The sequence below is a fragment of the Budorcas taxicolor genome, chromosome 11 (genome assembly GCF_023091745.1).
Source record: "Budorcas taxicolor isolate Tak-1 chromosome 11, Takin1.1, whole genome shotgun sequence".
Taxonomy (NCBI): Eukaryota; Metazoa; Chordata; class Mammalia; order Artiodactyla; family Bovidae; genus Budorcas; species Budorcas taxicolor.
In genome coordinates this window covers 61,837,215-61,859,160 of record NC_068920.1, presented here as the reverse complement: position 1 = coordinate 61,859,160, position 21,946 = coordinate 61,837,215, and the positions used below count along the sequence as shown (strand labels likewise).

At 46.7% G+C, this 21,946-nt stretch overlaps 1 protein-coding gene across 1 annotated transcript; it reads right to left on the bottom strand.

The window, feature by feature from the left end:
• Nucleotides 1-10,399: 10,399 nt before the first annotated feature.
• On the bottom strand, nucleotides 10,400-14,671 carry ZNF892 (zinc finger protein 892). Its single transcript, XM_052648219.1, has 3 exons — nucleotides 14,660-14,671; nucleotides 13,020-13,980; nucleotides 10,400-10,449 (listed from the first exon to the last, which is right to left on the bottom strand). Exons 1-3 carry the CDS (start codon nucleotides 14,669-14,671, stop codon nucleotides 10,400-10,402), a joined length of 1,023 nt encoding a protein of 340 aa, XP_052504179.1.
• Between the last annotated feature and the right edge of the window lie 7,275 nt (nucleotides 14,672-21,946).

Genomic DNA, 21,946 nt, shown 5'->3' with positions numbered 1-21,946 from the left:
TTTCCAAGTCAAACGTGCCTTCTGAAGGCCAGCCCACATGGAATGATGGCCATTCTGTGCTGCAAAAAGTAATAAGTTTATTTTTCTTAATTTCTACACTGAGGTCATGAGCACACATCTTGACCTCTTTAAAATGCTCAGTCATGAGAGATAGAGGAGTAGGGCTAGACTGACGTTGCCCCATCGTTCCTGGATCAATCAGATGTTGGTAAATTAACACAAACAATACAGACAGCCACACAGACAGACAGAGAGACAGAAGAAATAGACCTCCGGGAGTCCAGAGGCAAAACTGAAAGTAGGACAACAGCCTTTGGCCGTTCAGCGGGGGCGACCCGCTATCGTCTACAGAAAAGAGGGGCACTCCATCCCCTCCGAGGGGGTCGGGGACGTCTCCCAACGACCCACACTGGTGACCCGTCGGCGCATCCGCGTGAGTTATATACCGGTCTCAGAAAATAGGCCTTGTCAGAAACGAAAAGAAAAGCAGAAAAAAAAAACTTACCAGTTACAGATAACTCTCCGGATCGGTCTTCCCGTGGAGCCGATGGGAGATCCCGGACGAGCCCCCAGATGTTATGCCCAAGTCATGAAACCTCCCAATGACCACCAGGAAGCCAATATCTGATGCAAAAGCAAGAGAGTTTTTATTACCAAGCTTGAGCTGGGGCTCCCACCGATACCGACGCAGCGGCTAAGGAGAAGAGCCCTGAGTTTTGGGTTACACTGCTTTTATAGGGAATATTCAGGTAAAAGGGTAAAAACGGGGTGTTCAGGCTGAAGGACAACTGATTGGTTACCTTCTTCTATAGGGTTGTGTGTGGATTCCTGATTGGTTTTTACTTTCAAGGTAAATCACAAGTTCCTGAACGCAAAGTCAGGAGGTTTAACCTAAGGGCCGATTGGCTCATGAGCAGTGGGGCAAGGTTGGGTAACATCCAAAGTCGAAGTCTGTTTGCCCGGAACCTTTACAAAATGGAGTTCTTTTACAAGATGGAGTACCTTAGGCTCTCCACTCCAGCTGGTCCTTCAGCGTAGAAGGACTTTTAAATCGAGACAACAGAGGGGCAGGGACAATGGAACCCTGTGTTTTCTAAATGCAGAAGACAGTGGGCCAGCGCCTCCTCCGAACACAGAGGAGGGTGAAGGAGTCTTTCCCAAACGCAGAGGTGAGTAGACCAGCGCAACGATGATGCAGAGGATACAGGAGCAGTTCCTTCAAAAGCAAAGGACTGTGGAGCAGTGACTCCAGATGCAGACGCTAGCAGAACAAGCCAGGGAAGTGGCCCGCGGAGCTGTGCCACGTGTTCAGAGGATGGTGGGCAGTGCCGTCAGAGCACAAAGGACACCGCAGCTGTGTCTTTAAAGCACCCTGGACAGTGGAGCAGGGACTGTTGACCAGAAAATATAGTCACAGAGAGTTATGTTATTTGGTGGGAATGTTTAGGACTCCGAGCCCGGGAGAGTAGCTCTGAGAAAACTGTCCCCAGGAAGCAGAAGCCCCCAGGGAAGATAGCCTATAGACAAGTTTGCAATAAAGGTAGCGGGTAGCCTGAACATCAAAGATCAGGTTTCAAGTTGAGGAATTTAGCATTCTATGTATGGGAAGATGCGAGCCTCTGAGCTCAGCTAGTTCATTCCTTTCACATGCACCTCAGCTATCTGCGGCCAACTCTGTTTCCTTGTTTACCTTGCTTCTTGTATTCCCCAGCTCCTCAGCAATCACCATGCGGGAGGGTATGGGGAGTGGGAGCGTGGGGGTGGGGGGTGGAGTGGCAGCATCCGCTGGATCCGTTTTGGGAGCCCTCATTCACATTTGGAGGCCAGAAATTGCTGATAGCTGTGACATTTTTTTGCTTATTGATATGGCATGAGAGCTTTCCACTTCACACCCCCTTAAGCCGCGAGAGTGGCAGTGATGTCCTAATACAAGAGCTAGTGGAGCAGAGGCTCCGGATGCAGAGGTGGGGCTCAGCGCCTTCCCCACGAGGAGCAGACAGGAGGACCACCTCCGGATGCAGAGGGTGATGGAGCAGGGACATCCCAGATAGTTGACAAAGGAGCAGTCTCTTGGGAAGACAGTGGAGCGGCGCCTTTTCACCCCAGATGACAGGGGAGCATCAGCTTCCAAACGGAGAGGAGAGGGCAGCGGGGCCTCAATCTGGGGCCCCCAATTCCCAGCCAGCTGTCAGTCATGGGCAGATTGTATTGGCTGCTCTTTGCTCCCCACAGGTGGGACTCTACATCCCTCAGCCAGCTGAGATGGTGGGACCCTTCCCACGCTGACTTCCTCATCTATCATACTTCTCCTGCCTCTTCTGCCTCCTCTCGCTGCTCAGCTCCTCTGCTTCCCAGTCTGTGATTAGGAACTCACACCTGAATGTTCCAGGACTGGCTTTCTATCTTCAAGCCAGATGATTAGTGACCTTAATTACACTGGCAAAGTCCCATCACAGCAGTGCCTAGAATAGAATTCAATTGACTGACCAAGGGACAGGACTTCCCTGGTGGCTCAGTGGTGAGGAATCTGCCTGCCAGTGCAGGGCACACACGTCTGACACCTGGTCCAGGAAGAGTTTCATATGAGATCTGCGCTCATGGGAGCTCTGGGGTCGCAACCACTGAGCCCGCGTGCTGCAGCTCCTGAAGCCCCCACAGTGAGAAGCCTGTGCACTGCAACCAGAGAGGCCACCGCGGTGAGAAGCCCGCGCACCGCAGCGGAGAGTAGGCCCTGCCAGCTGCAACTAGAGGAAGCCCACAGGAAGCAAAGAAGACCCAGCACAACCAAAAATAAATGAATACATAAATCCTTAAAAAAATTAACCAAGGGACAGGAATCTTCAAGGGACATCTCTAGAATTCTGTGTATGATAGATATCTTCATTGTGAAGCTTCTCATTTGTTTTGAATTGGCTAATATGCACTCTGACTCTTACAGAAGGAAGTCTTCTATGCAAGCCGTTTCTGTTAGGATTACATTCAACTGACTACATCAGAAAATCCAAAATGACAATGGGTAAGCCAAAACAAAAATGGATTCTTATGTAAAGTGAGACAGGAGGTTGGTCATCCAGAGCTAGGCCAGAAGTTGGATGAAGTAGCAGTACCCAGGCCCCTCCTCCCTTTTGTTTACGCCGGCAGTTTCTAACCTCATGATTGCCTCATGGAACAAAATAAGAGTTGGAGGTCTGGTCATCACATTGACATCTCAGGCTGGCAGACGGCTGGAAGGGGCTGATATCCCTCCTGGCTAAGGCAACTTCTTTAAAGCACCCTCTACCCCACCACTCTTAAACACCCACCCCAAGTCACTCCCAGACCCTGAATTTACATTTCATTGACCAGAGCTTAATCAGAAGGCCACATAGGGAGGCTGGGGAGTGCTGTTTGGGCTGTGTGCTCCGTGCCTGGAATAAAGCCAGGGTCCTGTGACTCCAGGAAGATGTGGGGTGTGGACACTGCTTAGATCCAGCTTTCACTACCACCCTGGGTTCTCCAAGAGTGTGTAACTACAGATGACTCATTTTCAGAGCACAGTGCATAAAGTGCCTTTTCCTTTAACCTGCAGAAAAATGTGTTATGTCTAGCTGCCCAATTCATTTATGTTCTATCCTCCTAGTTCCTGAGTAGTGAAAGTATTTTAAGGCCAAATGAGGCAGCACTGAAGAAAATATGGGCTTTCCAAGTGGCTCAAATGATAAAGAATCTGCCTGCCAATGCAGGAGACACAGGAGATGTGGGCTTGATCCCTGGGTTGTGAAGATCCCTGGAAGAAGACATGGCAACTCACTCCAGCATGCTTGCCTGAAAAATCCCATGGACAGAGGAGCCTGGTGGGCTTCAGTCCATAAGGTCGCAAAGAACTGGACACGACTGAGTGACTGAGTAGGCATGCACAAAGAAAACATAAACAACCATCCCTGCTGCTGCTGCTGCTAAGTCGCTTCAGGCGTGCCCGACTCTGTGCGACCCCATAGACGGCCTCCTACCAGGCTCCCCTGTCCCTGGGATTCTCCAGGCAAGAACACTGGAGTGGGTTGCCATTTCCTTCTCCAATGCATGAAAGTGAAAAGTGAAAGTGAAGTCGCTCAGTTGTCAGGGATGAAGGTCGACTCTGTGCGACCTCATGGACTGCAGCCTACCAGGCTCCTCCGTCCATGGGATTTTCCAGGCAAGAATACCGGAGTGGGGAAACAATCATCCCTAAATTGTATCAAAAAAGAATCCTGTGTTCGTCAAGCTCAAGCCACGTCATTCATGTCTCCCTTTTCCCCTTTCACTCATGTTTGATGTGCTTAGTCACTTGTGTCTGACTCTCTGCGACACTTTGGACTGTAGCGTGCCAGGCTCCTCTGTCCATATTTGACTGTGTTGTTTTTCAGATGCGGTACAGCATGTGTGGCCAGTACAACAGCTCCAGGCAAAATGCTCAAGGCACAGGGGAGCTGCAGGGCCTATCTTGGGGCCCATCTTGCCAGCTGCACCCCCAGGCCTGGACCTCTGAGAAGGAGGGTCCCCAACTCCTCCTCTCCACTTGTGTCCAACTCAGATAGCTCAATGCCCACCCCGCACCACCCACCTCCACTTCCTCTCAAGGTCACCTCTGTGGCGGAGGTCTTAGAGCAAAGGAGGCCTGTCTCGGGTTCCCTGTTCACCTTGCAGCTGGCCACCACCTGGCATCTGGGAAGCTGGTCCTTTTTCTTCATCCCTGACTCACCACTTAAACAATTATGTAAGGATCTCTGACTAATAGCTAGGGGGTAAAGGAAGGTGACTGCAGCAGAGGAAGGGAAAAAAAACAGACTTCAAATTGAAATGTCCGTCATTATTCCTAGCAGCCAGCTCGGCTCTCTCCAGGGGGTCTCTCCCGGGCTCTCTGCCCTCAGGACCCTCCCCCTCTGTGTCCCCTTATGTCTTCCTCCTGCCTCAGACCCTGGTATTGGAAACCCCAGCTTGTAACCTGAGGGTACTAATGTCAAGGTTTCATTCAGGCTGGAATTCAGGCTCCCTCTGTGTACACAGCGGGTGACACTTCATGGGCACATCACACCAGAGAGGCTGACTCTGGTCCTGGCCTCCCACTTCAGCCTCGTTAACCTCTAAGGATCTCAAACGCAGAAGGGAGGTTTGGTCTTGCTTGATTGCTGAGGTTGGCCCTTCAGCCTGACAAATTGACTGACGGCTGATTTCTGCTGATGGCCAGGAGGGTGAGTCCTGGCCCAGAGAGCATCATCCCAAAGAGGAGGCAGGCTAGAGGCAAGGACACTCCTTTTCAGGGCTGAAGGGGACAGAGCCTGGGTCTTCCTGGCCCAGAGGGAGGAGGGGTGAAAGCCCAAGAGACAGAGAACATCAGGGCATCAAAGGACAGGCTGAATGCTGAAGCCCTGTGACCCGTGGGATAAATGACTGCACACTGGGACTGCTGCAGGGGGGCCAGGTCGGGAGTGCACCTTGGTGATGGGGATGCTGTGCCCCAGAGCAGACTGGTCCTTCAAAAGGAGGTGGGAGAAAGTGGCGGTGTGGGTGCAACAAGAGGAAGAGCTAAGGGAATGCTCTGGAACCAAGGATCTAGGTTAAACTGGGAGCCAGGCAGCACGTGTGGAGTCAGAGTCAGTGAGACAATGAGGTGGTCAACCAGCGAAGGGCAGAAGTTCGGCATCAAGAGATGGCAATACGGAATTCTCCGGAGGCCCTGTGGTTGGGACTCTGCACTTTCACTGTCGAGGCCACAGGTTCAGTCCCTGGTCAGGGAACTAAAATCCCCTGCAGGCAGCAGGGTGCAGTCAAAAAAACAAAAACAGGTAAAACACAGTAGCATCAGGCTAAGCACAGCAAGAATTAGATACACAGGGGGCACCCAGGTGAGCGCAGGTATCAAGGCTCTGGCAGGCGAACGCAAGTCTCAGCAGGCAGGTAGCAGGCATCCAGGGCACGAAAGCTGACCCAGGGCAGCAGGGAGAAGGAGGCTGTGACTCTGGAGCCTGTGGAGAGCCCTCCAGGGTCAGCTCAAGAACCCAGGTTCCACCAAACCCAAGTCCCCATGAAAAGCCTCGGGCCCAATGGGGCTCCTCTTGGGTAGATGTCGGGCAACCAGAAGCACCTGGACACTTTCAGGGAGACACGGCCTTTGTTTCAGGTCAGAGAGGGGCTTCCCTGGTGGGGCAGTTGGTAAAGAATCCACCTGCCAATGCAGGAGATGCAGGAGACTTGGGTTCAATCCCTGCGTTGGGAAGATCCCCTAGAGTAGGAAATGGCCACCCATTCCAGTACTCTTGCCTGGAGAATCCCATGGACAGAAGAGCCTGGTGGGCTACAGTCCATGAGCATTACCCAGGGAAGTGGGAACAGCGGGAATCCCTCTCCTGCTTCTCTGGCTGGTGAACATCCTTGTGATTCAGCAGCACCTGCATACCCTCTGCTCATCCCGGGGCCAAAGGCAGAGGAGGAGCACCCAGACCTTGGCTGAGCCCAGCGGGGACCCCATCTGGTCACAGCACTTCCCTCCTTGCAACACTTCAGGGCTGCTCATGCCCCTAGTAACATTCTGTCCCCAGTGCTGGTCAGATGCTGCACCAAAGACAACTTCTGTGTTCACCAGCCCCATTCAGCCTCCTCTCCCGGAGGCCTCTGGGAAGACTGCATTTCCCAGCCTCCCCTGTAGCTGGGCTGAGGCCATGTGATTGGTGGGCCATGGTGGACGCGCTGTGAGCAGAAGCAGAGGAAGTCACTTCCTGGCCACAGCCCAGGAGGGCAGGTCCCAAGACTCTCTCACCAGGTGAGGCCCCTCGGCCACATGGTGTTGAGAAGGAGGTGTGACACGCAAGTGGCCCCTCCATCAGTTTGGATACCAGAGCTGCCAAACCCAACACCCCTCCACTCCTGCCCCAGACCACATAACCCCAACCTCAGCCACCAGCCTGAAAAACGCATCCTTGTTAGATTAAGCACTGAGATCTAGGCTCCTTACTGAATACGGCCCCCAGTGGATCAGGCAGTCTCCCACCTCTTCGAAGGCTGGTCAGACCTCTCCCAGGGGACTACTATCTCCAGTGACATCTGCTGTGCCCTTGCATCCCCAGACGGCCTCACTGGAGCTGCCCTGCCCCCAACCTGCCAGGCTTTGTGCCTGTCTCTCTGCCCATGAACAGACTGTGTCCCAGAACTAGCGCCCTCCTGAGGTTCTCAGTGGCTAAGCCTCAGACTCGGGCTTCCCTGGTGGCTCAGTACTAAAGTAGCCACCTGCCAAGGAAGGGGATATGGGTTCAGTCCCTGGGTCAGGAAGATCCCCTGGAGAAGGAAATGGCGACCCACTCCAGGACTCTTGCCTGGAGAATCCCATGGACAGAGGAGACTAGGGGGCCACAGTCCATGGGGTCACAGAATCGGACACGACCAAGTGACTAAAAACAACAGCCAAGCGTCCGATTGCATCACCCAGCGAGGCCAGGGCCCGAGTGTCCATGGCCAGACCTCTCCCCTGAGAGCGATTGTTGCTGCTCCTCCCTCCACTTGACTCATGTTCCTGAGACATGAGTCTACACCACCGGGAGGACTCAGGGCAGGCTCAAGGGGAGGCTGGGCTGGGTTTCCATGAGAAGGCTTTGCTGGGGGCAGAACCACTCAGGGGCCCGTTTCCAGGCAAGGGGTCTTGGGCCTCCCTCCTACGCACAGTCAAAAGGAGCCTCAGCTCAAGGCACAGGGGCCTCATTCTTCCTCACTGAAACGCCGGGGCCAGAGCCATCTCCCCACTGCAGGTTGTGTTCTGCCCCCTCTCCTGGGGCCTCCAGTCATTTCTATGGCAACAGCTTTACAGACCTGACTCTGTGGGAGGCTGGGTGATGAGCCACGAGCCACTGTTGGCCTGGAGAGGCCACAGGAGCAGAAAGCAGCAGCCCGCCCCGGCTGAACAAATGTGTGTACTGAACGGGAAAAGGACCATTTACAACCTCTGGGGTGTGTGTGTGTGTGTAAAAAGCTGAAACAAAGAGCTAGGATTTAGAGTCCTTAACAGAAACCTTGGACAAAGCTGTGCTTCTAAAATCTAAAACCATAAGTCCTAAATGTGACTTGAAGTCATCCCCAGAGAAAAATGCATCTTTCAAACCCAATTAGTCCAACAGAGAACAGGACATCCCACATAATGAGGCAAGCTAGAATTATAGAGCTAAAAATAATTTCAGGTGTGTTTTGCCAAAAGCCCTTTCGGTCCACCAACCTTCGCTGAGTACCCATTGTGTACCTGCCACTGTGCTGAGAGCTGGAAGCACGGGTATGTGGAGGAATATTTCTGCAATACAGGGCATGGAGGGAAGGGAGCAGGGAGGAGGTGTGCTCTGTGATGACAAGAGAGAATCAGTTTTCTCGATGCTGTTTCTCCATAGACAAGGCTTCTAAAGAGACATACCACTTTATTCCTCTTTGAAGCAGACAGACTGAAAATCCTGTTGGCAAGCCCACAGGAAGCACTAACCTTGACAAGCATTGAAGTGGGGAGGCCACCCCAGCGTTTGGAAGGGATGAAAAGGCAAGTCCCGTCACAGGAACGCCAACTAAAACCTTTCTCTTGTTGCTTTGGAGAGGCCCAGGCCTTGACCATGCGCTTGGAGCCCAACTGCTGGGGCCACGCCCAGCTCCCCTCTTCCCAACATTGGGACATCACAAGGACTCCTTTTCATCTGTTTTGTAACCTGAAAGTTTGGTCTATGAATAGTCCCTCCCTCTGAAAGCAGAAATGATTTCATGTATATTCAGCACTTCCACAGTCCCTGCTGTGTGGCAAACGCTCAACAAATGTTGGTAATTACCAGTATAATGAGTCTGGGGCTCATTAATAAATTGAAAATCGCAGGGGCATGGCTCTGTGAAGGTAAATCGTTTTTCAGACTCCTCCGCAGGCTGGAAAAAGATGAAAGGCATTTTCTGCTGAGGCTGGTAAGTTAAATAGGTAATCGGGATGAGTAATATCATCTGCCCCAAAGTGGACGATGATGATAACAAAACCTGTTCTAAGGTCCTTAGGGGCTCCGGAGACCACAGGTGTCTCCAGTGAGCTGACCTGTCCTAGCTCCAGACTGGTTGGTATGACAGTGCCACCCGGTGAAGACAAAGGGAACTACAGGGAAGTTCTTAAAAGGACAGTGGTTTTAGTTTAGTGGCTGAGTGCTGTCTGACTGGTTTGCGACCCCGTGGACTGTAGCCCACCAGGTTCCTCTGTCTATGGGATTTTCCAGGCAAGAATACTGGAGTGGGTTTCCAATTCCTCCTCCGGGGGATCTTCTTGACCCAGGGACTGAACCGGGTCTCTTCATTGCAGTTCGTCTCCTGAATTACAGGTGGATTCTTTACCACTGAGCCACCTAGGAAGCCCCCATACGTCTGTAGCTCATTCTTTTTATTGTTGAACAGTAGTCCATTGTGTGACTAAGCCTTAATTTAGTTTTCCATTGTACTGATGGTGACATTTGGGCTGTTTCCAGTTTTGAGTGCTAAAAATAACACTACTAGGAAAAATCTTGTGTAAGTATTTTTGTGAACAAGTGTTTTCATTTCTCTTGGGTAAATATTCAGGAGTTAGATTTCCGGGTCAACGGGTAGGTACACGTTTAACTTTCTAAGAATCTGCTAAGCCATTTTTCCAAAGTGGTGGTAGCATTTTCACCTTCCCATCAACAGTATATGAGTTTCCTTTTATTTCCAGTTTGGAGAAGTCCAGTTCTACGTGAGCAGCAAAACAAGAATGAGCGTTCCCGTGTTCATGTAAACTATTACATCAAGGTTTGCATGAGGCAGCTTTTCTTTCTAAAACTCCCTGCACAGAGACTTTCCTGGTGGTCCACTGGTTAAGGATCTGCCTTCCAATGCAGGGTACATGGGTTCGATCCCTGGCCAGGAAACTAAGATCCCACATGCCATGGGGCAAATAAGCCTGCATGTGGGAACTACAGAGCCCACAGGCCACAACTGGAGAGAAGCCTTCACTTCATAAGAAAGATCCCTTGTGCCGCAACTAAGACCCAACACAGCCAAAAATAGATAAGTAAATATTTTAAAAATAAAATCCCTACACAAATGGAAATGGTGGATTAAACATCATAGGTCTGCTTATAAAAATGTAAGAGCTACCTTCAGACATCAAAACCAAAAGAAGGACTTCTTACTAAAAGAAACCAAGGATCTTTGGAGAAAGGCTGGTTTCTGATTTGGTACAAGGAAAGAAAAAAAAGTAAGCCTGGAACCCCTTCCATGTCAGACTAACGATGGAGCAGCCAGCAAGAAGGATTCTCACTTTCCACATTTTATTATAACAAAATGATGGGAGATAATATTCCTAATACAGATAACTAACAACTTATATCAAGAATACATATAAAGAACTTCCACCAATGAATCAGAATCTTTTTTAATGAACAAATGACTTAAATAGTTGTAATAGGGAGGAAACTTTGTGTTCTATTATTAAGTCAATCACTAAAGGGATGCTGCCTATAAATTAAATCATATCTACTGGTCCATCTCTGAGAGGGGCTTCCCAGGTGGCTCGGTGGTAAAGAATCCACATGCCAAGGCAGGAGGTGCAGGTTCGATCCCTGGGCTGGGGAGACCCCTTGGAGAATGATATGGCAACCCACTCCAGTATTCCTGCCTAGGAAATCCCATGGACAGAGGAGCCTGGCAGGGCTACAGTCCATGGGGTCAAAAAGGAGCTGGACTCGACTGAGTGACTAAACAACCGTCTCTGAGAACCCTGCCTCCCCGGTAATGAGTTTTCAGTGAAAATACCTTTGTTTAGCTCACAGTAAACATCCTGACCATACCCACCTGTGAATGGCTACAAGCAGGAAGAAATTAACAGTCTGCGCTGGAGTCTGGCCAGAATCAGGACTTTACATCCTCGCCTATTAGTATAAGAGGCCTGAATTCTAACTCAGGGAAGATGGTTCTTTGAGGCGTTAGTCTACCATCTTCTTGGTCTGCCGGCTTTCTGAACAGGTCATTACTCCTTGCCCCAACAACTCGTCTCTAGACTTATTTCCCCGTCATTTTGGCAAGTCATAGTAGCTTGGACTTGGTAAGATAGTCACTTAAAAAAAAGAGATATCCAAATGTTCAATTAGCATTTGAAAAAGTGATCAGTATCATTAGTTATCAGAAAAATGAAAATTAAAACCACCACGAGAGACCACTACACATGAACCAGATTGTTAAAAAATTTAAAGACTAAAATTAGAGTGTAGACAAACTGGAATGCTCATGCTTTAATGACAGAGGTGTTTTAAATTGGTAAAAGTTGTCTGGAAACCACTTGACATTATCTTCTAAAGCTAAATATATGTCTGCTCCATGACTCAGGAATTTTCCTCCTAGGTATACGCTCAACAGAAAAGCATAGGCCTAACAGGAATGTTCATAGCAGTTATATTTATAATAGCCCCAAACTAGAAACAACTCGAATATCTGTCAACAGTAGAACGGACTGTAGTATATTCATACAATGGAATACTATACTGTCAGTGGAAAAGAACAAATTACTGATGCATACAAGATAGTTGGGCTTCCCAGGTGGCACTAGTGGTAAAGAACCTGCCTGCCAATGCAGGAGACATAAGAGATGTAGGTCCGATCCCTGGGTCGGGAAGATCCCCCGGAAGAGGGCACGGCAACCCACTCGAGTATTCTTGCCTGGAGAATCCCATGGACAGAGGAGCCTGGCAGGCTACAGTCCATGGGGTCACTAAGAGTCTGACACGACTGAAGGGTCTTAGCACTAATGCACAATGTAATAACTGATTCGGGCAAGGATCTTCAATGGAGTCCAAAACACGAGGTGAACTTTTGTTGGGAAGTAATACATTCAGGTGCCTTATTAAGTTGAAAAGGAGAGATGATTAATTATAATGAGGGAATTTGGACAAACATGTGAACAAAGTAATCAAACTTAGCATTAGGAACAGCAGGACAAACTGGCATTTTGAGTTTCTTGATATGATTTGAGGATTACACAAGCCAGGTAGCTTTCTTGCTAAAAATGCTTAATCTGGTTCTAATCATGAGAAAATAATCAGAAAATACAGATTGTGGGACATTCCACAAAATGACTGGCCTTGACTCCTCAAAATGTTAATGTCATGAAAGACAAAAAGAGGTTGAAAGATCATTCTAGACTGAAGCTGCCTACAGAGGTAGGGCAAAGAAATTCAATGTGTTATCATTGATTGAAAATGGATGGTGGAGCTGTAAATGACATTTTGGGATAACTGTGGATGAAATAAAACTAACTATATATTAGATACGGCTTCCCGGGTGGCTCAGTGGTAAAGAATCTGCCTCCCAATGCAGGAGATACAAGTTTGATCCCTGGGTTGGGAAGATTCCCTGGAGAAGGAAATGGCAACCCACTCCAGTCTTCTTGCCTGGGAAGTCCCACGGGCAGAGGAGCCCGGCGGGCTACAGTCCAAGGGGTTGCAAAGAGTTAGACACGACTTAGCAACTGGGCACACACTTAATTCTTGTATTTAAGACCAAGGACAACGTCTCTTCCACCACCACTCTCAACTCTGGACAGACAATGCAAATTGCCAACCTCTGATTTCTATTCAGTTTGCCTAAAAGGACCATTTATCCCTTTAAAATGTCATCCCCTTAGTATTATGAGAACATCTAGCCCAGTCAAAATGTCCTCTTTCCATCATGGCACACCCTGTTTCTTGTGCAAGGATTTGGTAGCTTACATACACATCAGGGTGTTGGAAATAATTTTCCTCTCTCCCTAGGGAAATTCAGTGTCCTCTGTCAGGAAATTTTTTAAAAATGCAAAACCCTTTTCTCACATTCTGAGTAAGCTGTGTCCCATATCACCAATGACTTCTCAATTAAATCTCTTTTGTAACATATTCTTAATTCCTTTGTAGCCCTCACAGCATTATAGTAATTGTTCAGTAAGGATGTTCTGAATGTATTGCATTTACATTGCTTTTATCCAGTATCAATTCTCTTTTGCTGGTTGAAGGCTGAATGCTCACTAAAGGCTTTTCCATATTCCCTGACTTTCCCTCCAGAATGAGTTTTCTGATGTTGAGAAAGGGATGAACTCTGGCTGAAAGCCTTTCCACATTCCTTACACTTATAGGGTTTTTCTCCAGTGTGAGTTTTCTGATGCTTTGTAAGAGATGAGCTCTGGCTGAAGGCTTTTCCACAGTCCTTACACTTGTAAGGTTTCTCTCCAGTGTGTGTTCTCTGATGACGGATAAGGGCTGAACGGTCACTGAAGGCTTTGGCACAATCGTTGCACTGGTAGGGTTTTTCCCCAGTGTGAGTTCTTTGGTGCTGAGTCAGGGCTGAGCAGTAGCCAAAGGCCTTCCCACATTCGTTACACTCATAAGGCCTCTCCCCGGTATGTGTTCTCTGGTGCTGAATGAGGCCTGAGCGATCACTGAAAGCTTTTCCACACTCATTACATTTATAGGGCTTCTCTCCAGTGTGGATGACCTGATGCTGGGTAAGGAATGTGCTTTGGCTGAAGGCCTTCCCACATTCACTACACTCGTAAGGTTTCTCTCCAGTATGAATTCGCTGATGTTGAGTGAGGTATGAACTCTGATTGAAGGCCTTCCCGCATTCGTTGCATTCATAAGGTTTCTCCCCAGTATGAATTATATGATGCCTAATAAGGGCTGAGCGGTGACTGAAGGCTTTCCCACATTCGTGACATCTGTAAGGTTTCTCTCCTGTGTGAATCCTCTGGTGCAGAGTCAAGTGTATGCTCTGACTGAAGGCTTTTCCACATTCATTACATTCATAGGGCTTTTCTCCTGTGTGAATTCGCTGATGCAAGACAAAAGCTGAGTAATAACTAAAGGCCTTCTCACACTCATTACACTTCCAAGGTTTCTTTCCTGCACAGATTTTTTCATGTTTCATTAGATCTGAATTTTGCTTCAAGTTCTTTTTAAATGAATCATGGCTGTGTCGTCTCTCTCCTTGCTGTTGGACGAGTAATGACCTCCGACTAAAACTTCTTCCAAATTCATCACACTGGTAGCTTCTCTCCCCAGAAGGTTTTGTCTGAGGGCCAACCTCTTGTATTAAATGTTTCTCATGGTTTTCCTGCTGATTCTTTAAAGAATCTTCACATTCACTGGAACTTTCCTTTGGAAATCTCTCTACTAACACCCCAGGGGTTGATCCTTCTTCAGAAATATCCTGCTCTGGGGTTACCTCCTTGCTCTCTGGTCCTGTACCCCAGTCTGAAATAAACAAAACTACAATGTCATCATTTCTTACATTGGGAGAAAAATAACTGCTGTGAAAGGAAAATAATGAAGCAAACAAAAAATGCTTACAGGGAACAGAGGAGCTTGGAAGTTCTCACAAATAGCCTTGCAATCTTGAGAGAGTATGAGAAAAGAAAGATGACTGCGCAAAGGGGTGCAGAAGCATAAAGGGAGAAGTGAGCAGGTACTCAACAGTCCTGTGTCTAGCAGGGGAGGAAATGAGAAAGAGAAATAGAACAAGACGAAACAGAGGTGACGCGGAAAACAGCAGATAACAAACATGGTCTGGTGGAGACTGGGCTGGGATCAGAGAGGGATGGTCTTCCAGGGACTGCCCACTGTCACCTTATCAGAGCATCACGTTCTGAGAATGTCCATTGTCAGCTGACCTTCCCACCCATCTTTTCTTGTTTTAGTATGTCCCAATCACTGCTAGCAGACTGAACTTCTAAAACCATACCTCTTCACACAAAAATCTTTGTTGGTTCCACTGTCTCAGAGTGTGACACAAATCCTAGAAGCTAGCATTCAAGGTAGTCCAGATCTACAAATTAAATTAGTAATTGAAAGGCAACTTAGCAGCTCTGATCACTCCATACTGAAAACACTTGAAAGAGTAAGCCAGAACCAAGTTTTTTCAAAAAACGAGCAGTGTGTGGGGAGGGGAAGTTCAAACCCCTCACAGACTCAGATTAGTCCAGACTGAGCCTCAAATTCTGGACTTTTTAGTAACAGTTTGGGGGAGGGGACAGGGAAAGTTGCACCGCTAGCAATGTTTAAATATTCCAGGCTTAAATGGTCATCAGCATCCATTCCAACCAAGACTTTACATGACATAAATCAATACAATACAATGTTCTCAATGACATATAATCAGGGAAGTGCTGGGATTTTTAAGGACAAGTAGGTAGAAACAGGTTAAAGGCAAACGGACTTTCAGCTAAGGGGAGTGGAAGAACCGAAGCCCCAAACATTCATAGAGAACACATGGTTAGTGCAGGGTAGTCAGAGACTTGCCTGTCTGGTGTTAAGGGTTCAAGCTGAAGAGAGAAGGTACAATGACTAGGCAGGTAGATTAGCAAAGGTCTTGAGGGCAGGAAGAGGAATACAGAACTGGAAGAGTTAAGTAGCTCACAGTGGGGAATCTGGCAGTAATATGCTGCCTAAGTAGACAAGGATAAGAAAATAAAATTAAAAATTAAAGAAAGTATAATTAGCTGGTGGTCTATCACAGCATCCAGTTTGATAGAAGAGACAGGCTCAAATCTTTTAAAGAGTTAGCAGGACTTAATCCTTAGTTATCATTTGCTTAGCATATAGCCAGGTACTGTTCTAAGCATTTCTCTTCGACTATTTCATTTGATCCTCACAACTACCCTATGAGTTAAGAGCTATTGTTATCTGCATTACATATTCCCCATTTTACTGTTGGGAAATTTGAGTCACAGAATGGATAATTCCCAGATGGCTCAGACGGCAAAGAATCTACCTGCCAATACAGGAGACATGGGTTCAGTCCCTTGGTTGGAAAGATCCCCTGGAGAAGGAAATGGCAACCCACTCCAGTATTCTTGTCCAGAAATCCCCCATGGACAGAGAAGCCTGGCAGGCTATAGTCCATGGGTAGCAAAAGAGCTCAGTACAACCTATTGATTAAACAAACAAATGGATAATTCACCTGTTAGAGGTTAGAGCTGATGAGTAGTTCAAATTGGCTTTCAACCCAGGAAAAGTGGTTCCAAAGTCTGCACTCTTAACCACTATGCTATGCTGCCCCCATTTAGATAGACAGTAAGGCAAGGGAAAACTCAGAGACCAATTTATGGTCACTGGTCTGAAACAAAAAGTCAACTTATCCTGAAGAGATATTAATAAAATAGCATATATTAAAAAGCCTGGTTTAGAGCCTTGTACCCAAATTATTAATAAATATTTAAGAGTTGATTTCACTTCACCTTATTTGGAGAAGAGAACTAATTTGAAAGGATGGAAAGTATTTGTTTTCCAAAAAATAAACCTACGATTTTATAACAGATCATTATCCACAGAGATACAATGAGGCCCAGGAGAATGGCATTTTAACCTTTCCTTGGGTCTAGCAAAATCAAGCATTTCTAAGATGCTGTTCCCATCTGGGTTTTCTGTTCATGGTTTCCAACAGTCACTCACCTGGATTAGCTGCTTTTGAGACTTTTCTTTCCAGCGCCTCCCCGCTCTCCAACTGAGAGATTACATCAGGCTTGGAAATTGGAAGCCCTGTTTACAGGGAAAGAAAAAGGAGTCTCAGTATATATGTTCAGTGTTAGCGACTTGCTTGTCAGAGAGAACAGGATAAGACAGGATTTCTCTGAAGAAGTTAGGAAGATTGATATGGGATCTGCTTGAGTTCAGAACCAGTCAATCACTTGTTTTCACCTCTCCCTATTAAAAGAATAAGCACCCATTTCCTTTTTTTCCCCTTTAGCCACAGATTTATTATTTGAATATTTGCAACTATTATTCTATACAAATTTCTTATAATATTCTATATTCCATATTACTAGGTCACTTCACTCTCCATTTTATGTACCATTTTCACGAAGAAATACTTCCCAAATTACAATCTAATTGATAGTATTTGCTGTTGTTTAGTTGCCAAGTGTCCAACTCTTTGCGACCCCATAGACTATAGCCCACCAGGCTCCTGTGTCAATGGGATTTCCCAGGCAAGAATACTGGATTGGGTTGCCATTCCTTCTCCACACCCATTTCTTAAGAGGTATTTCTCCTAGAACTTTGTCTCAGCATCCTCAGTCAAGAAATAGGGAAGAAGGATGGCTACTGCCTCGGCAAATACAATTTTTAAAAGGTGTTCATTTCTGATTCTAGAAGTGTTAAGCTTGTGTTTAGAAACAAAGAGTAGCAGATACCTGCCTTACACCAGGATTAGGAATCATTGCATCTAAGAACCTCAGAGCTCCTAGGAACTGAGGAAGCCAAGGTACCACACTGGGTAATTTCACAGGGTGGGGGTGGGGTGGGAGTGCTGCTTACCGAGCAAGACCAGATTCCTAGGCTTCTCAGGCTCACCTCCCTGCGGAGGGTTCAGCTGTTCCCACTGGGTGAGAGCCTCAGCCATGTCCCTGAGCATCGATCCCTGAAAACCAACCACATCAGTGCTCACCAAGGGACCTCCTACCAGAAGCCTCTGGGCAGGACTCAAGAAGATAGCATAGGAGAAGGAAGACAAGGAGAATATGAAGGTTAGGCAAAATGACCTCTACCATTCCAACACTGATGTATTTACAACCACAGACTCGCTCCTGACCTCCATGCACCAGAATCGAATATAACCTGCAGCTGGGAAGGAACATCTTCAGGGTAAAATCCAAGGATACCAAGTTCCTAGTTTATGTATCGATAAGTTAAATGACAGAACTATAGAAATCCTTACTATTTAGACATGGGAGGGTAGAGGAAATATAATTATGAATTACTTTTCCTTCTAGTTTTCCTTTGACAATATAATCAGTCCAATATATTAAAAAAAAATTAGGATGCTTGCTACACGTGTCACAGTATATAGATTTATTTATAAAACAGCATTTTAAGCCCCAATTATTATGAGTTCCCAGTGTTTTCGCCATTTCTCCCCAATCAGTCTGACTACTCTGCCACCCAGCCCCACCATCTACTCTCTATCCCATCTCACTCCACTCCTCCTATATTCTCTGTGCTCCAGCTGGTGGCTGCCTGAAATGTGGACCACAACTACTTCTGCCCCTTTATACACGTTGCTTCCTGTTCCTGAAAGTGCCCCCTTTGCCCCACACTTTCAGCTGTTTTTAAAAAAATTGTATTTATTTTTAAAATTTTTTGGCTATGCCATGTGGCATGAGGGATCTTAGTTTCCATACCAGGGATCGGACCTGTGCCCCTTGCTTTGGAAGCATGGAGTCTTAACCACTGGATCACCAGGGAAGTCCCCCTTTCAGCTATTTTGATCCTACTCACACTTTGGCTCTCAGCTCAGGGAAGCCTTCCCTGACTCTCTAGGTTGTAGCACCATGGGTTTTCCCTTTTCCTGGGTTATGCACATGGGCAGAGGACTCTGTGATGAACATCTGTCTGTCCCATTAGACACTAATCTCCACAGGAGTGGAGACCAGGTTTAATTTGGCTCAGTGAAGCAGCCCTAGTCTCTGGCACAGAGCAGGAACACTGTAAATATCTGTCAATGAGTTGAAAGGAGGAACGTTTGAACAAGAATGAATAGAAACAAGTTTAAATGGGGTGTTCTATGAAAGTGTGCATGGGGACAGAGGTGGGAGGGGAACGGAAGTTTATCAAATGTTGAAAACACTGCAGAAGTGTTTACTTTACCTTCCACTGACCTAGATGACAGGCAAAAAGTTTAGATTGTTCACTCAAATGTAGGGAGAGTGAGCAGGGTGGGTAATGTTCCTTTGAATCTATACCTGAATCTGTTCATGAACGACAAATGTCTCATAATTTTTCTAAATTAAAACTTTTTTTTATACAACTTCAAGTTAAAGGAGACACATTGAAACAGACCAATCCCTGGGATGCTAGCAAATGAACCAGTTACGGGTTTCTCTGAAACACCACTTTTGCCACAGCCCCTTGAATATAAATGTATTGGACTGGCTAAAAAGTTTGTTCAGTGTGTATATATTAAAAAAAATTAAGATGTTTGCTACACATATAGATTTATTTATAAAACAGCATTTTAAGCCCCAATTATGACTACACACACACATATGTATATATATCCTCTAAAAACAACTGGTAAAGTAATTCACGTAATGAAATAAAGTTAAAAGAACTACCTACTTGAATATTCTCTGCTCAAAATACGTGAACTATTTTTCTAACGCTATTTTCTAACTATGAAATCACTTCCCATTTTAAGTTAGGGTCCCTTAAGGTCATATGCTTCAGGAGTGTTCAGCACACGAATATAATTCGTACAGTGTCTTTTCTTCACAAGCAAGGTAGCAGGGACAGACTACCTAGCACTTCCTTTCAGGCTTTAGTTCTGAGAAAACCTCAGCAACCAAACTCATTTTTGGAGGGAACTGCTGCTCAGTGTGCCTGCGTGGGGCCTGCAGGGTAAGTAAACCCATCACGCACTGTCCCGTAGACAGCAGATCTCCCCTCTTTCCTCTGAAAGCTGTTGTTGCTCAGTCTCTCAGTTGTGTCGGACCCTTTGCAACCTCATGGACTGCAGCACACCAGGCTTCCCTGTGCTTCACAGTCTCCTGGAGCTTGCTCAAACTCATGTCCATTGAGTTGGTGATGCCACCCAACCATCTCATCCTCTGTCACCTACTTCTCCTCCTCTGAAAGATATCTACCCATTCAGGTCCGAATCAGTACTGGTGTTTCCTCCCAGAGTTTTGCATAAATCGTCAGCACCTGGATGCTGTGAGGCGGGTATGAGGATGACGGGCAGTCCCAGTGCCTTTACCGCAAGGTCTGCTGTTCTCCCAGGGTCCTGCTTCAGATCCTACAGGGCACCTTGACTCATCTTCTCTGTTTAATCAGTCATGGCATGCTTTGTCTTGCTGGGACTCTAAAAACTTTCATGGGGCTTTATCTGTCTTTGGAATAAGATCCTGTGTGAGATTTCCCTGGTGGTTAGGAAGGGTGGTTAACCCTTTCCAGTGGTTAAGAATTTGCCTGCCGATGCAGGCGACACGGATTTGATACCTGATTCAGGAAGAGTCCACACACCAAGGAGCAACTAAGCCCGTGCACCACCACTACCGAGCCCCTGAGCCATAACTACTGAAGCCCACACACGTAGAGCCTGTGCTCTGCAACGAGAGCAGCCGCCACAATGAGAAGCCCGCGCGCCACGACAAAGAGCAGCCTCCACTGTGGCAACCAGAGAAGGCCCGAGCGCAGCAACAAAGACCCAGCACAACCGAGCATAAATTTCAAAAAATAAATGAAAAGTTAAAAAAGATCCTGTGTAGACTTTCCTGTGGTCTGGCTACAGCAGGCATGTGCTTTTCTCACCACACTACATCCAGCTTACTCCACAGCAACACACATTTCCTCTGAAAATCTCTGACTCTCTCATCACTTGGAGACTTTTATCCAAAGCTGTTCTCTCTCTTGGAATATTCCTATATTCTATTTTCCAACTATGTACTCTCTCTTGTCTTTCAACATGCAGCTTTTATGCCAGCACTTCCCCCCCTAAATAGAGGACGGAAAACCTCTTCAAGGCCTATGATGACTTGTCTGTACTACTAATTTATTTCTATTCTTTTTTTTTTTTTGAAAAGTTTCTTTATTTAAAAATCTTACTATCTTACAGTCAAGAATTAAATCCATATACACAACTAATGAAAGGAAATGATGTTCTTTTGGTGGCCACCACTCTTACAAGGCAACGTAGAGTCTGTGGTCAGAAGTGAAATTTTTTTGTAATTGATTAATTTATTTTCAACTGGAGCATAATGCTTTGTTGTACTAGTAATTTCAGTATTTAACAATTTTCTGCATTTAGAAAAACAAATATTTCTTCTTGCTGTTTAATTATTTTTTAAGAAATATTTGTTTTTTTGGTTGTGCTAGGTGTTTGTTGCTGCATGCAGGCTTTCTCTAATTGTGTTAGGCAAGGGGTACTCTCTAGCTGCAGTGTGAGGGCTTCTCATTGTGGTCATTTCTCTCATTGCACAGCACAGGCTCCAGGGTGTGCAGGCTTCGGTAGTTGTGGCACATGGGCTCATTAGTTGCAGTGCAAGGGCTTAGCTGCCCCAAGGCACGTGGGATCTTCCCTGACCACAGATTCAGCTAGTGTCCCTTGTATCGCAAGGTGGATTCTTAACCATTGGACCACCAGGGAAGCCCCTGTTTAACTGTCTTCCTTATCTATACCTTGTTTCCTCAGCAAACTTCAGGAGGCAGAGGCAACTGGCTTTTATTCCTTTGCATCTCACCAGCAGGCCAATTACAGCTCAGAAGAGTGTGTGCACATCTAGAACTAAGCAGACAGAGAAGTCACGCCAGGGAAAGTTCTGCATAAGACAGGAGCAATTACTATCAGGTTCATCACTCATCAGTTTATCAGGATGAAGCCAGTGGGCTAGGAATCAGGGCTGAGCAAATCCGTAACAATGCTGGAAATCATATTCATGTCCTGAGAACAGAAAAAAATAAGAAATTTAAACCCACCTGGGATGCCCGGGTCAGCAGCACAGTGGTCAGGCCATTTTCTTTGGGGTTTCCAGCCTGAGGAAGGTCTGAATCCTCAGAAAGTGACCCTATAAATAGAAACAGGAACCAGGGTGACTACTCTTGTTTGCAGTAAACTCCCAGAAATGGCCAGACACAACTACTTGTTACCTAGGAAGAATCAACACAGGGAACCAACGGACAATTCCACAACATCTCTGAAGCAAGACAGCCGTGACTATGGCTGCCTCAGGAATCTCCTACCGCTGCTGCTGCTGCTGCTGCTGCTAAGTCGCTTCAGTCATGTCTGACTCTGTGCGAATCCATAGACGGCAGCCCACCAGGCTCCCCCTTCCCTGGGATTCTCCAGGCAAGAACACTGGAGTGGGTTGCCATTTCCTTCTCCAATGCATGAAACCGCTACTCTGCCTTTAAATTCCAGCAGAACGTTGCTGTAAGATCCTGGACACTTAAAGACATATTTATTT